The 14,913-nt window shown below is 41.7% G+C and overlaps 1 protein-coding gene across 1 annotated transcript in view; it reads left to right on the top strand.

Moving 5' to 3' along the window:
* The first annotated feature begins 7,844 nt into the window (after positions 1–7,844).
* ccdc146 (coiled-coil domain containing 146) overlaps positions 7,845–14,913 on the top strand; it is a 67,626-nt gene continuing 60,557 nt past the window's right edge. The window contains exons 1-2 of the mRNA XM_055937261.1: positions 7,845–8,017; positions 9,377–9,548. Coding sequence (XP_055793236.1) covers positions 9,384–9,548 — 165 coding nt within the window. The 5' untranslated portion in view covers positions 7,845–8,017; positions 9,377–9,383. The remainder of the gene's footprint in view (positions 8,018–9,376; positions 9,549–14,913) is intronic.

The following is a 14,913-nucleotide window of genomic DNA, read 5'->3' on the forward strand; positions in this document are numbered from 1 at the left end:
CGAGGTAGATTTTTTCTAAATGTATGATTTGACAATCTGTTCATGAAATAAAAGCCGTTTTTTTCTGAAATGAATGAGGTTTACATTACTAACACACACACACTTCACTAATCCTAAAGGGATTTAGGCACATCCTTCCCCTAACCCCTTCAACTATCTGTTTGATCTGTGATGCTTCACCATAAAACATGGAACATCTTCGGGTCCGTTCAAACAGCTGTTCCATGGCTTTACTACCTCTTCCTCTCCACACTACCTCTCCCTCTCTGCAAGACCTCTTCCTCTCCGCGCCTCAACACATGAAGCCGAGGAGTTAGGCCTGGACCTGCTGAAGACCTAAAGTTCTTTAAGTCAGTCCATACGATCCTGAACAGAAACCGATGTCTTGGTTCATACACACCACGAGTAATTCACACATGCAGGGATTGTGAGCCATCTGATGTATGTGGTGTGTTTCTATAGTGGCCTGTGTCCTGAATGATCCTGAAGGTCCCATGTTAGCCAGCGGAGCCCTGTGACATCACAGGAGTCAGACAGGACTCTGATGTTCTCAGCAGCACTGTAAGCATCTCAGTGAGCCACGATACATCCAACACAAGTATGCACAGCTGTTACTCTCAGCGCTTTCTCACATTTGGGAAACATGTTGTTTGGTGTGTCAGAAAAAGAGGGGGAAACAATGCCTTCAGTCAAGCTGTCCAATTATCTGATGTTTTGCTATCTGAGGAGAGAGTCTGAAGATCACTGCATGTGAATTTAAAAACATTTCAAAATCAAATCAAATGTTATTGTTCAAACATACACATGGTTAGCAGATGTTAATGTGAGTGTAGCGAAATGCTATTGCTTCTAGTTCTGACAGTGCTGTAATATCTAACAAGTAATCTAACAAATGTAAGTAAAGGAATGGAATAAGAATATATACATATAAATATATGGATGAGCAATGACCGAGCGGCATAGGCAAGATGCTATAGATGGTATAAAATTCAGTATATACATTTGAGATGAGTAATGTAAGATATGTATATCTTATTAATGTGGCATTATTAAAGTGACTAGTGATCCATTTATTAAAGTGGCCAATGATTTCAAGTCTGTATGTAGGCAGTAGCCTCTCTGTGTTAGTGATGGCTGTTTAACAGTCTGATGGCCTTGAGATAGAAGCAATTTTTCAGTTTTTTGGTCCCAGCTTTGATGCACCTGTACTGACCTCGCCTTCTGGATGGTAACGGGGTGAACAGGCAGTGGCTCGGGTGGTTGTTGTTCTTGATGATCTTTTTGTCTGTCCTGTGACATCGGGTGGTGTTGGTGTCCTGGAGGGCAGGGAGTTTGCCCCCGGGGATGCGTTGTGCAGACCTCACTACCCTCTGGAGAGCCCTGTGGCTATGGGCAGTGCAGTTGCCGTACCAGGCGGTGATACAGCCCGACAGGATGCTCTCAATTGTGCATCTGTAAAAGTTTGTGAGCGTTTTAAATTTCTTCAGCCTCCTGAGGTTCTTAGTTTAATTTTTCTTCACCACACTGTCTGTGTGGGTGGACCATTTCAGTTTGTCCATGATGTGTACGCCGAGGAACTTAAAACGTTCCATCTTCTCCACTGCTGTCTCGTCGATGTGGATAGGGGGTGCTCCCTCTGCTGTTTCCTGAAGTCCACAATCATCTCCTTTGTTTTGTTCACCTTGAGTGAGAGGTTGTTTTCCTGACACCACACTCTGAGTGCCCTCACCTCCTCCCTATAGGCCGTCTTCATTGTTGGTAATCAAGCCTACTACTGTTGTCATCTACAAACTTGATGATTGAGTTGAAGGCGTGCATGGCCATGCAGTCATGGGTGAACAGGGAGTACAGGAGTGGGCTGAGCACGCACCCTTGTGGGGCCCCAGTGTTGAGGATCAGCGGAGTGGAGATGCTGTTTCCTACCTTCACCAGCTGGGGGCAGCCCGTCAGGAAGTCCAGGACCCAGTTGCACAGGGCGGGGTTGAGACCCAGGGCCTCAAGCTTACTGATGAGCTTGGAAGGTACTATGGTGTTGAATGCTGAGCTGTAGTCAATGAACAGTATTCTTACATAGGTATTCCTCTTGTCCAGGTGGGATAGGGCAGTGTGCAATGTGATGGCGATTGCATCATCTGTGGACCTATTGGGGCATTACGCAAATGAAGAGAATAACTACACTGTTTGTACTCTGCCAAATTACCAGTCAACTTTCCATGATTAAATATGGTGGTTCGTGCTTTCAGTTTTGAGCGAATGCTGCCATCTATCCACGGTTTCTGGTTAGGGTAGGTTTTAGTAGTCACAGTGGGCACAAAATCTCCTATGCACTTCCTTATAAACTCACTCACAGAATCAGCGTATAAATTAATATTATTCTCTGAGGCTACCCGGAACATGTTCCAGTCCGCGTGATCAAAACAATCTTGAAGTGTGGATTCCGATTGGTCAGACCAGCGTTGAATAGTCCTTGTTACGGGTACATCCTGTTTGAGTTTCTGCCTAAAGGAAGGGAGAAGAAAAATGGAGTTGTGGTCAGATTTGCCGACGGGGGGACAGGGGAGGCACTTGTATGCATCGCGGAAGTTAGAGTAGAAGTGATCCAGAGTTTTGCCGGCGCAAGTACTACAGTCAATATGCTGATAGAATTTAGGTAGCCTTGTTCTCAAATTAGCTTTGTTAAATTCCCTAGATACAATAAATGCAGCCTCAGGATATATGGTTTCCAGTTTGCATAAAGTCCAGTGAAGTTCCTTGAGGGCCGTCGTGGTATCGGCTTGAGGGGGGATATACACGGCTGTGACTGTCACGACTTCCACCGAAGTCGGTTCCTCTCCTTGTTCGGGCGGCGTTCGGCGGTCAGCGTCACCGGTCTTCTAGTCATTGTCGATTGTTTTTCTTGTTTTCCTACATACCTGGTTCTCATTTCCCTCATTAAGTGCTGTGTATTTAACCCTCTGTTCCCCCCATGTCTTTGTGTGGAATTGTTTGTTGTAAGTGCTTGTGCACATGGTTACTGGTGCGCGTCGGGTTTTGTACCCACGTTGGTTATTTCTGTATGCTGTTGGTTTTGAAATTAAACTGCTCCGGCGATTACCTAGTTCTGCTCTCCTGCGTCTGACTTCACTGCCACCAGTTACGCACCCCTTACAGTGACAATAACCGACGAGAATTCTCTTGGGAGATAATACGGTGGAAGAGATAATACGATCGCGTGGAATTCTAGGTCAGATGAACAAAAGGACCAGAGTTCCTGCATGTTGTTACAATTACATCATGAGTCATTAATCATGCAAAGTACACACTCGCCCTTCTTCCCGGAGAGATGTTTATTTCTGGATCCCGGTGGCTGTTTTCTATTTCAAATTACATTTCTGTCCTTTGTTTCTGCAACACTTTGATGCGAGCAAGACAATTTGTTATAGAGTAACTATTAAAAAGAGTTTAATATTAACCTCTCGAAAGGCTTTAATAGATTGTATTAAGTATCTGCAGTTTTCGTCAGTTGGAACGGAACCTTCTACGGTGACTGTGGAACTATACTTCTCACTGTGCAGAATACGTGTCTGGAAGAAAACCCAACTTGGATTAATTGGGATATTGAAAACAGAACACTGCCTAACTTGAAAGAGCCTGCAGAAGGATCATAATATTACCCCCAATTTGTTTCTGCCTTTGTTATGACTACAATACACAGGTACAAAAGAAAGGTAGTGTATAGGATACAGTAACTTTTTCCTCTGATTATTTCATTCAGCAATAGTGATTCATGGGATGATAAGCTTTATGAAACACACCACCCAGTGTGATCATATAAATGAAACAGGCTTCACAGAGTCATAGAACAGCTGTAAGAGATTGTCACTCGACCAGCGTATGGTTATGCACAGCTGCAACCAGATCACTTCAAATAACATTTTGGGTTGTTTTCTCTCCAAGATACAGATGCCATATCTTAATTTCATCGTCACGTTGATGCACGAATGTTCCTGCACAGCAGGAAATGCAAACTTGTAGTGTATTCAACCTTTAAAAAGACTTCTAATGTTTGTAATTTCCAGTTTAACAAACTGTCCTAACAAAAAATGTATCAACCCCTACAAAACAAATCATTAATTATAATCCACATTTCCTGTTGCTGCAAGGTTATTTTACTGCTGTAGCGAACTGGCTCAAATTAAGATCCTACATCTGTACAGCAATGAGAACACATCATACAATCATCATTCATGAGTTGTTCTGCATCTGGTTAGTGAAAGGAAATACCTAGTCAGTTGCACAACTGAATGCGTTCAACCAAAATGCCTTTCGCATTTAACCCAAACCCTCTGAATTAGAGGTGCGAGGGGCTGCCTTCATCAACACCCAGTTGTTGTGGATGAACTGTGGTCCATGTAGCTCAGTTGGTAAAGCATGGTGCTTGCAATGCCAGGGTTGTGGGTTTGATTCCTATGGGGGACCAGTATGAAAATGTATGCACTCACTAATGTAAATGGCTCTGGATAACAGCATCTACTAAAATGTACAGTAACTGCCTTGCTCAAGGGCAGAACAGCAGATGTTTCCAGCTCAGGGATTCAAACCAGTAACAGCATCTACTAAAATGTACAGTAACTGCCTTGCTCAAGGGCAGAACAGCAGATGTTTCCAGCTCAGGGATTCAAACCAGCAACCTTTCAGTCACTGGCCCAATGCTCTTAACTGCTAGGCAACCTGCTGCTGGTCCACTTTGTGTTCAAAGTGGACCAGCGCTCACATCTACAGAGAAGCTTACATTTTCTACTGTTTGAGTGCCGGCACCTCTTTAGAGAATACCGGCTCAAAAATACAAACCCCGGTACATAAATATGATGTACTTTAATCCACTTCAAGCCCTGTTCAGCACTATTCTAAGAACAAGCACTGTTCAGCACTATTCTAAGAACAAGCACTGTTCAGGACTATTCTAAAAACAAGCCCCGTTCAGCACTATTCTCAGAACAAGCCCTGTTCAGCACTATTCTAAGAACAAGCCCTGTTCAGCACTATTCTAAGAACAAGCACTGTTCAGCACTATTTTAAGAACAAGCCCTGTTCAGCACTATTCTAAGAACAAGCCTTGTTCAGCACTATTCTAAGAACAAGCACCGTTCAGCACTAGTCTAAGAACAAGCCCTGTTCAACACTATTCTAAGAACAAGCACCTTTCAGCACTATTCTAAGAACAAGCCCTGTTCAGTACTATTCTAAGAACAAGCCCTGTTCAGCACTATTTTAAGAACAAATATTAGACCTACTAGAAATAGAGTGCTCTCTGGAAGTCATGAGAAGAAAACACACTTTACTATGGCACTCAGAAGGAAGAAGTGTGTATGACTTCACTGACTACTAAGGAGGACACTAAACCACTAAAGAGCGCTAAAGACAGGCTGGATGGTCAGAACAGGTCGAGACACATTCTATGCACAAAGTTAGACTGAAAACCTACTAAGAAAATTAAACTAAATATGTGTCACGACTTCCGCCGGAGTCGGCCCCTCTCCTTGTTCGAGCAGCGCTCGGCAGTCGACGTCACCGGCCTTCTAGCCAACGCCGATCCACTTTTCATTTTCCATTTGTTTTGTCTTTGTTTTCTACACACCTGGTTTCAATTCCCCCATTATGTTCATTATTTAACCCTCTGTTTTCCCCCCATGTTTGTGTGCGTGTTTGTTTTATTGTTCAGGCTGTTACTGACGGCTGATATTTTGTGGCCGGGTTTTGTTATTACGCCCGTTTATTTCGTGGTACCGGTATTTTTCCCGCATCGTAGTATTGTGTTTATACTGGTGTTCTCTTGTATTAAATACCTTGTCCACGCATCTCAGCTCCCCTGCGCCTGACTCCTTTCACCAGTTACCTACAGCCTTGACAATGTGTCTGTATGGAATGGTGCACATTCCCTCATCTTTAATGGCTATTGTTTACCACCACCTGTTGTGTTTACTGAATACAGCACAGAACGCTGTTTTCCTGTGCTGCTACATTATTAGGAACAAACATAACTCAATGAAGTAGTATTGTTGACAGTTTACCATGACGGAATATGAATTGATAAGAAAAACAAACCTTGTTAATTGTGAACAGTTAGCTAAATCTACTGTCCTAACTTAGCTGCATGCCCTCATGCATTTGAAATTCTGAGTTATACACAAATCTAAAAAATAATTTCTGAGAAGTGCAGGAACTTGTTTAACTTGCCAAATTTATAATTAACTTGAAGGGCATATTGTTATAGAAAACAAAAACATGGGCAGGTTCCAGAAATCAGTCCAGAAATGTGATGGAAGTCAAGGTTCATGCTGGGAGCGAACCCTCTACTGAACCAGAACCGACCAGATCAGTGATTAATGAGATACAACGTTCTTATGAACTATAAATGGACCATGAAAAACCTCAACATCTGAGCCAAAGGCCAACCATTTGATACTGCCTCAAAGAACCTACAACAGTAGTCACAGGACAGAGGATCAAGTCTATCTATGAACATTTATGTTCAGTACAGGGCCACTATAAATGTCTCTCCCAAAATGAGAATCCTACTTCACGGGACCTGCCAAATCCTACTACCCCTTTAACACACACACACACACACACACACACACACACACACACACACACACACACACACACACACACACACACACACACACACACACACACACACACACACACACACACACACACACACACACACACACACACACACACACACACCACAAGCACCATCTGGAGTGTTTCACAAACATTTTGATGTGTTGAACCAGAAGGCTGTTATGAATCTTTTCTATGTGTTTTAAGATTGAAGAACAATGAATGGACCCAGATTCATTTGCATAGAGGACCTATAATACAAGGAGAGGAATCAAGACCACATTTGGATCCAGGGGAAAGAACAATGATCTTAAATGTTTTTCCAGTTTCTCCTGAGCTGAGAGGGTGATGTCACCATGTGACAATGGAGAGAAGGGAACTCTTCAGCTGTTCTGGGCCTGTCTTCATAAAGAGTCACGGTGTAGGAGTACTGATCTAGGATAAATGTTGCCTTTTAGATCATAATGAATATGATTATATAGACAGGGGGATCTGATCCTAGATCAGGAGTCCTACTCTGAGAAGCTTTATGAATACAGGCCCTGGTCTCAACTCCAGGGTGTTCAAATTAAATTGTTTCAGAGTAAATAAACGTCTTTATATATATTGTAATGAAAAGTGTAATGAAACAGGCAGGGAGCAGGTCTCGAACCCTCGACCTCCTAGCCCGAGGTCCGACGCGCTATCGACTGTGCCGCAAAAGCATGCTCAAGCGGCAGAGTCGATTTCCGCGGATATAAACCCAGGGTCGTTACACTATATATCACAAAACCCCATTGTCTGGACCTAAACTCTCCAAACTCAACAGTTCTTGGTGCAATCCATAACAATCCTTAGAGTTATTTCCTGTGTATGTATATGCCTCCTACAGAGGATGCCTCCAGGACAGGGGTTGGTTGGCTTGGTTCAAATGACGAGCAGACCTTGATGATGCTCTCAGTACACGATGTTTGTGGAGAAAATTCTCTGTACTCATGATAATGAATACTTGGCGCCCTCTGCTGGAATTTAGCTGTCTGTTTGCCCCTGCAAGCATGCGATTCAATATGATCAATACATTTTTCTAAACGACAAATAAACACAGTGCATGCACTGTTTTAATTAAACAATTCAAATATAACTAGTATTTTACATGTCTTATTGTCTCTTTGCTGTTTTTAAAAGTTTAAAAACTGGTTTTTCAGTCTTGCTGAAAAGGATGTTGGGATGTCGTTGTTATGGCAACGTTTTCAAGGAATTCAACAAAACAGAGAGGCTGAGATTTACTGAAGCATTTTGTTGTTTAGCGATCTAGCTACCAACAACATTTACAAGTAGCTCTACTTCCCAGACCTAACTTTTATGGCTTAATGCTGGATCATTATTTTGACAAACTTGGAGTCACAGGTGAATAAAGGGACTGTTACAGGTAAGAATAACAGAGTGTAATTGTAACAGTTAACGTTAGCTATCTATAGCTAGTTCTTCTTTCCCCAGCTAGCTAACACGAGTCTGGTCAAATAGTTGTAACTAGTAGTTAGCAGTTTTGAGTAGGAAGCGAATTTTTCGGTTCTGTTTGGCTAAAATGATTCATTCGTATCATCTAAATCCAATGCTCTCTAGCTATTAACGGTATATCACAGATAGAACAATGATCATTGACATTGCACCTTGCAAATGAACACAAACATTGCGCTTCTAGAAAAATGAGTTAGGAGTGGAAAAAGTTCATTTGGAGCCCTGAACACAGGCCTAGTCTCCAGTTGAAACGGGTTCAATAGCCTTTCTACCAGTTTTTATTGTATACTTCTTAGGCCTAACAATTCGGCAAAAAATGTGTTGATTTCACGTTGAATTAACGTTAGTTGACACTCAACCAAATGTTAATCGAAACTAAACATTGAACTGACGCCTGTGCTCAGAGGGAAGTAAGTCTGGAGAGGATAGTGACTTTACTTACAGTAAGAGGCCCACTGGGCCAGCAGCCATGGTTTCGAGGGGTCCAGCAAAGCAGCTGGGTTTAGTATTTTCTGTAGGTTCCAGAACACTGATCTGTGTCCCAAATGGCACCTTATTCCCTATAGTGGACTACGTTTGTCCAGGACCAATGCGTCCCATATGGGGCCTGATCAAATGTACTACACTATAGGGAATAGGGTGCCATTTGGGACACATTCTAGGTCAGACTGGAGCTGGAGGCTCTGAGGGTTGCAGCAGGCTGTCTTTCATCAGTGTAATGTAGAGTGGATAGAATACACAAGGCTAAGATTTTGTATATTCCTGTAAATACTTTGCAAAGCCAATAAATGTAAAATCATCTTATAAATGACCAGTAGTTACGAAATTGTCTAGTGCTCTTCTTCTTTAGAAGATCATGAAAATGCTGACTAATCCTGTCTGTCTGCTGTCTGTCTGTCTGATGTCTCTGGCTGTCTGTCTGTCTCCTGTCTGCTGCCTGCTGTCTCTGTCTGTCTGCTGTCTCTGGTTGTCTGTCTGCTGTCTGCTGCCTGCTGTCTCTGGCTGGCTGTCTGCTGGCTCTGTTTGTCTGCTGTCTCTGTCTGTCGGCTGTCTCTGTCTGTCGGCTGTCTCTGTCTGTCTGTCTGTCTGTCTGTCTGTCTGTCTGTCTGTCTGTCTGTCTGTCTCTGTCTGTCTTCTGTCTCTGTCTGTCTGTCTGCTGTCTCTGTCTGTCATGCGTGTCTGTCTGTGTGTCTGTCTGCTGTTTCTGTCTGTCTGCTGTTTTTGTCTGCATGTCTGTCTGCGTGCGTGTCTGTCTACGTGTGTGTGACAGGGCCACTATGAGCCAAGCTGGGGAGCAGACCAACCCTCCCAGTGGAGGAGGAGGTGAGGAGGAGACTACTCCTCTATCAGCCCTGGCTCCTGATGCTGCCCTACAGGAGGAGAGCCTGGCCCTGGGCCCCACTCACGTCTCTGCCAGCCCAGCCTTCCAGTGCTTAGACCAGGTAACACATACTCTGTTCACGCTACTGAGACAAACCGAGCCGAGCTGACCCCTACTGGGCTGACCTAGTTATGCATCCACCATAGTTACTAGAACTCTGTCACCATGACCAGTTGAAACCAGAGGTCTCTTCACAGTCCCCAGGTCCAGAACAGAGGCTGGGAAACACACAGTATTAAATAAAGCCATGACTACATGGAACTGTCTGCCACCCCAGGTAACTCACACTTGACTGCATGACACGGACTGTGAAGAAACACACAGATATTTTTATGCATTTTGCATTGTATTATGTATTGTAATATGTATTGTAATATGCATTGTATTGTGTATTGTATTGTGTATTGTAATATGTATTGTAATATCTATTGTATTATGTATTGTATTGTATTATGTATTGTAATGCGTATTGTATTATGTATTGTATTGTAATATATATTGTATTATGTATTGTATTATATATTGTATTGTATTTTTCATTGTATTGTAATATGCATTGTATTATGTATTGTATTATATATTGTATTATGTATTATCTATTGTTTTATGTATTGTATTGTATTATGTATTGTATATTGTATTGTATTGTATTATATATTGTATTATATATTGTATTATATATTGTATTATGTATTGTATTATATATTGTATTATGTATTGTATTATGTATTATATATTGTATTATATATTGTATTATATATTGTATTATATATTGTATTATGCATTGTATTGTATATTGTATTATATATTGTTTTATGTATTGTATTATGCATTGTATTGTATATTGTATTATATATTGTAATATATATTGTATTATGTATTGTATATGCATTGTATTGTATATTGTATTATGTATTGTATTATGTGTGGTATTATATATTGTATTATGTGTGGTATTATATATTGTATTATGTATTGTATTATATATTGTATTATGTATTGTATTATGCATTGTATTGTATATTGTATTATGTATGGTATTATGTATTGTATTGTATATTGTATAATGTATGGTATTATGTATTGTATATTGTATTATGTATTATATATTGTATTATATATTGTATTATATATTGTATTATGCATTGTATTGTATATTGTATTATGTATGGTATTATGTATTGTATATTGTATTATATATTGTATTATATATTGTATTATGCATTATATTGTATTATATATTGTAATATGTATGGTATTATGTATTGTATATTGTATTATATATTGTATTATATATTGTATTATGTATGGTATTATATATTGTATTATGTATTGTATTATGTATTGTATTATGTATTGTATTATGTATTGTAATATGTATTGTATTATATATTGTATTATATATTGTATTTTGTATTGTAATATATATTGTATTATGTATTGTATTGTATTGTATATTGTATTATGTATTGTATTATGTATTGTAGTATGTATTGTATTATGTATTGTAGTATGTATGATATTATGTATTGTATTGTATATTGTATTATATATTGTATTTTGTATTGTATTATATATTGTAGTATGTATTGTATTATGTATTGTATTATGTATTGTATTATGTATTATGTATTGTATTATATATTGTATTATATATTGTATTATGTATTGTATTATGTATGTGATACGTGGTTGGGATACCACTGGGATACAGTTTGTGGTTGTCTCGCCTGTCTATCTCCAGGTAAATGCACTAGCTGTGGGTTTCTCTGGATGGGAGCGTCTGCTGAATGGCTAAATTGTCATGTAAATGTAGTGCTATGTATATTTATGTATATTATGGCTTTTATTTTTTGTGTTGTTGCCTGTTTGGACCTCAGGAAGAGTAGCCGTTACTAAAAAAACATCAGCCAATCCTGAACCCTTATGAAGGGAAAATATATTTAACATCAGCCAATCCTGAACCCTTATGAAGGGAAAATATATTTAACATCAGCCAATCCTGAACCCTTATGAAGGGAAAATGTATAAAACATCAGCCAATCCTGAACCCTTATGAAGGGAAAATGTATAAAACATCAGCCAATCCTGAACCCTTATGAAGGAGAAATGTATAAAACATCAGCCAATCCTGAACCCTTATGAAGGAGAAATGTATAAAACATCAGCCAATCCTGAACCCTTATGAAGGGAAAATGTATAAAACATCAGCCAATCCTGAACCCTTATGAAGGGAAAATGTATGAAACATCAGCCAATCCTGAACCCTTATGAAGGGAAAATGTATAAAACATCAGCCAATCCTGAACCCTTATGAAGGGAAAATGTATAAAACATCAGCCAATCCTGAACCCTTATGAAGGGAAAATGTATTTAACATCAGCCAATCCTGAACCCTTATGAAGGGAAAATTTATAAAACATCAGCCAATCCTGAACCCTTATGAAGGGAAAATTTATACAACATCAGCCAATCCTGAACCCTTATGAAGGGAAAATGTATTTAACATCAGCCAATCCTGAACCCTTATGAAGGGAAAATTTATAAAACATCAGCCAATCCTGAACCCTTATGAAGGGAAAATGTATAAAACATCAGCCAATCCTGAACCCTTATGAAGGGAAAATGTATTTAACATCAGCCAATCCTGAACCCTTATGAAGGGAAAATGTATTTAACATCAGCCAATCCTGAACCCTTATGAAGGGAAAATGTATTTAACATCAGCCAATCCTGAACCCTTATGAAGGGAAAATGTATAAAACATCAGCCAATCCTGAACCCTTATGAAGGGAAAATGTATAAAACATCAGCCAATCCTGAACCCTTATGAAGGGAAAATGTATAAAACATCAGCCAATCCTGAACCCTTATGAAGGGAAAATGAACAGAAATGCCAGTACACTGTTGTATACTCCAGTGTAAGCTGTAGGAGTATGCCAGCGTGTGTGGCTAGTTCTATTGCTGTGCACTACAGCACCCAGACAATTGTTTGATTTACATACACTACCTTAAAACACATTATTATAAGCTTACAAATAGAGTCCTGCCCTCAACCCCTGCTGATGGTTGGCAGATATAGGCTGGGTCAGGTAGGCTGGGTCAGGGCTATTTACCTGCTGATGATTGACAGATATAGGCTGGGTCAGGGCTTTTTACCTGCTGATGGTTGGCAGATATAGGCTGGGTCAGGGCTATTTGCCTGCTGATGGTTGGCAGGTATAGGCTGGGTCAGGGCTATTTGCCCGCTGATGGTTGGCAGCTATAGGCTGGGTCAGGGCTATTTGCCTGCTGATGGTTGGCAGGTTTAGACTGGGTCAGGGCTATTTGCCCGCTGATGGTTGGCAGCTATAGGCTGGGTCAGGGCTATTTGCCTGCTGATGGTTGGCAGGTATAGGCTGAGTCAGGGCTATTTGCCTGCTGATGGTTGACAGATATAGGCTGGGTCAGGGCTATTTGCCTGCTGATGGTTGGCAGATATAGGCTGGGTCAGGGCTATTTGCCTGCTGATGGTTGGCAGATATAGGCTGGGTCAAGGCTATTTGCCTGCTGATGGTTGGCAGATATAGGCTAGGTCAGGGCTATTTGCCCGCTGATGGTTGGCAGATATAGGCTGGGTCAGGTCTATTTACCTGCTGATGGTTGACAGATTTAGGCTGGGTCAGGGCTATTTGCCTGCTGATGGTTGGCAGATATAGGCTGGGTCAGGGCTATTTGCCCGCTGATGGTTAACAGATATAGGCTGGGTCAGGGCTATTTGCCTGCTGATGGTTGACAGATATAGGCTAGGTCAGGGCTATTTGCCTGCTGATGGTTGACAGATATAGGCTGGGTCAGGGCTATTTGCCTGCTGATGGTTGACAGATATAGGCTGGGTCAGGGCTATTTGCCTGCTGATGGTTGACAGATATAGGCTAGGTCAGGGCTATTTGCCTGCTGATGGTTGACAGATATAGGCTGGGTCAGGGCTATTTGCCTGCTGATGGTTGGCAGATATAGGCTGGGTCAGGGCTATTTGCCTGCTGATGGTTGACAGATATAGGCTGGGTCAGGGCTATTTGCCTACTGATGGTTGGCAGATATAGGCTGGGTCAGGGCTATTTGCCTGCTGATGGTTGGCAGATATAGGCTGGGTCAGGGCTATTTGCCTACTGATGGTTGGCAGATATAGGCTGGGTCAGGGCTATTTGCCTACTGATGGTTGGCAGATATAGGCTGGGTCAGGTCTATTTGCCTGCTGATGGTTGACAGATATAGGCTGTGTCAGGGCTATTTGCCTGCTGATGGTTGACAGATATAGGCTGGGTCAAGGCTATTTGCCTGCTGATGGTTGGCAGATATAGGCTGGGTCAAGGCTATTTGCCTGCTGATGGTTGGCAGATATAGGCTAGGTCAGGGCTATTTGCCCGCTGATGGTTGGCAGATATAGGCTGGGTCAGGTCTATTTACCTGCTGATGGTTGACAGATTTAGGCTGGGTCAGGGCTATTTGCCTGCTGATGGTTGGCAGATATAGGCTGGGTCAGGGCTATTTGCCTGCTGATGGTTGACAGATATAGGCTGGGTCAGGGCTATTTGCCTACTGATGGTTGGCAGATATAGGCTGGGTCAGGGCTATTTGCCTGCTGATGGTTGACAGATATAGGCTGGGTCAGGGCTATTTGCCTGCTGATGGTTGACAGATATAGGCTAGGTCAGGGCTATTTGCCTGCTGATGGTTGACAGATATAGGCTAGGTCAGGGCTATTTGCCTGCTGATGGTTGGCAGATATAGGCTGGGTCAGGGCTATTTGCCTGCTGATGGTTGACAGATATAGGCTGGGTCAGGGCTATTTGCCTGCTGATGGTTGACAGATATAGGCTGGGTCAGGGCTATTTGCCTGCTGATGGTTGGCAGATATAGGCTGGGTCAGGGCTATTTGCCTGCTGATGGTTGGCAGATATAGGCTGGGTCATGGCTATTTGCCTGCTGGTGGTTGGCAGATATAGGCTGGGTCAGGGCTATTTACCTACTGATGGTTGGCAGATATAGGCTGGGTCAGGGCTATTTACCTACTGATGGTTGGCAGATATAGGCTAGGTCAGGGCTATTTGCCTACTGATGGTTGGCAGATATAGGCTGGGTCAGGGCTATTTGCCTACTGATGGTTGGCAGATATAGGCTAGGTCAGGGCTATTTGCCTACTGATGGTTGGCAGATATAGGCTAGGTCAGGGCTATTTACCTACTGATGGTTGGCAGATATAGGCTAGGTCAGGGCTATTTACCTACTGATGGTTGGCAGATATAGGCTGGGTCAGGGCTATTTACCTACTGATGGTTGGCAGATATAGGGTAGGTCAGGGCTATTTGCCTACTGATGGTTGGCAGATATAGGCTAAAGGCTGGGTCAGGGCTATTTACCTACTGATGGTTGGCAGATATAGG

This window comes from Salvelinus fontinalis, chromosome 11, assembly GCF_029448725.1.
Source record: "Salvelinus fontinalis isolate EN_2023a chromosome 11, ASM2944872v1, whole genome shotgun sequence".
Lineage (NCBI taxonomy): Eukaryota > Metazoa > Chordata > Actinopteri > Salmoniformes > Salmonidae > Salvelinus > Salvelinus fontinalis.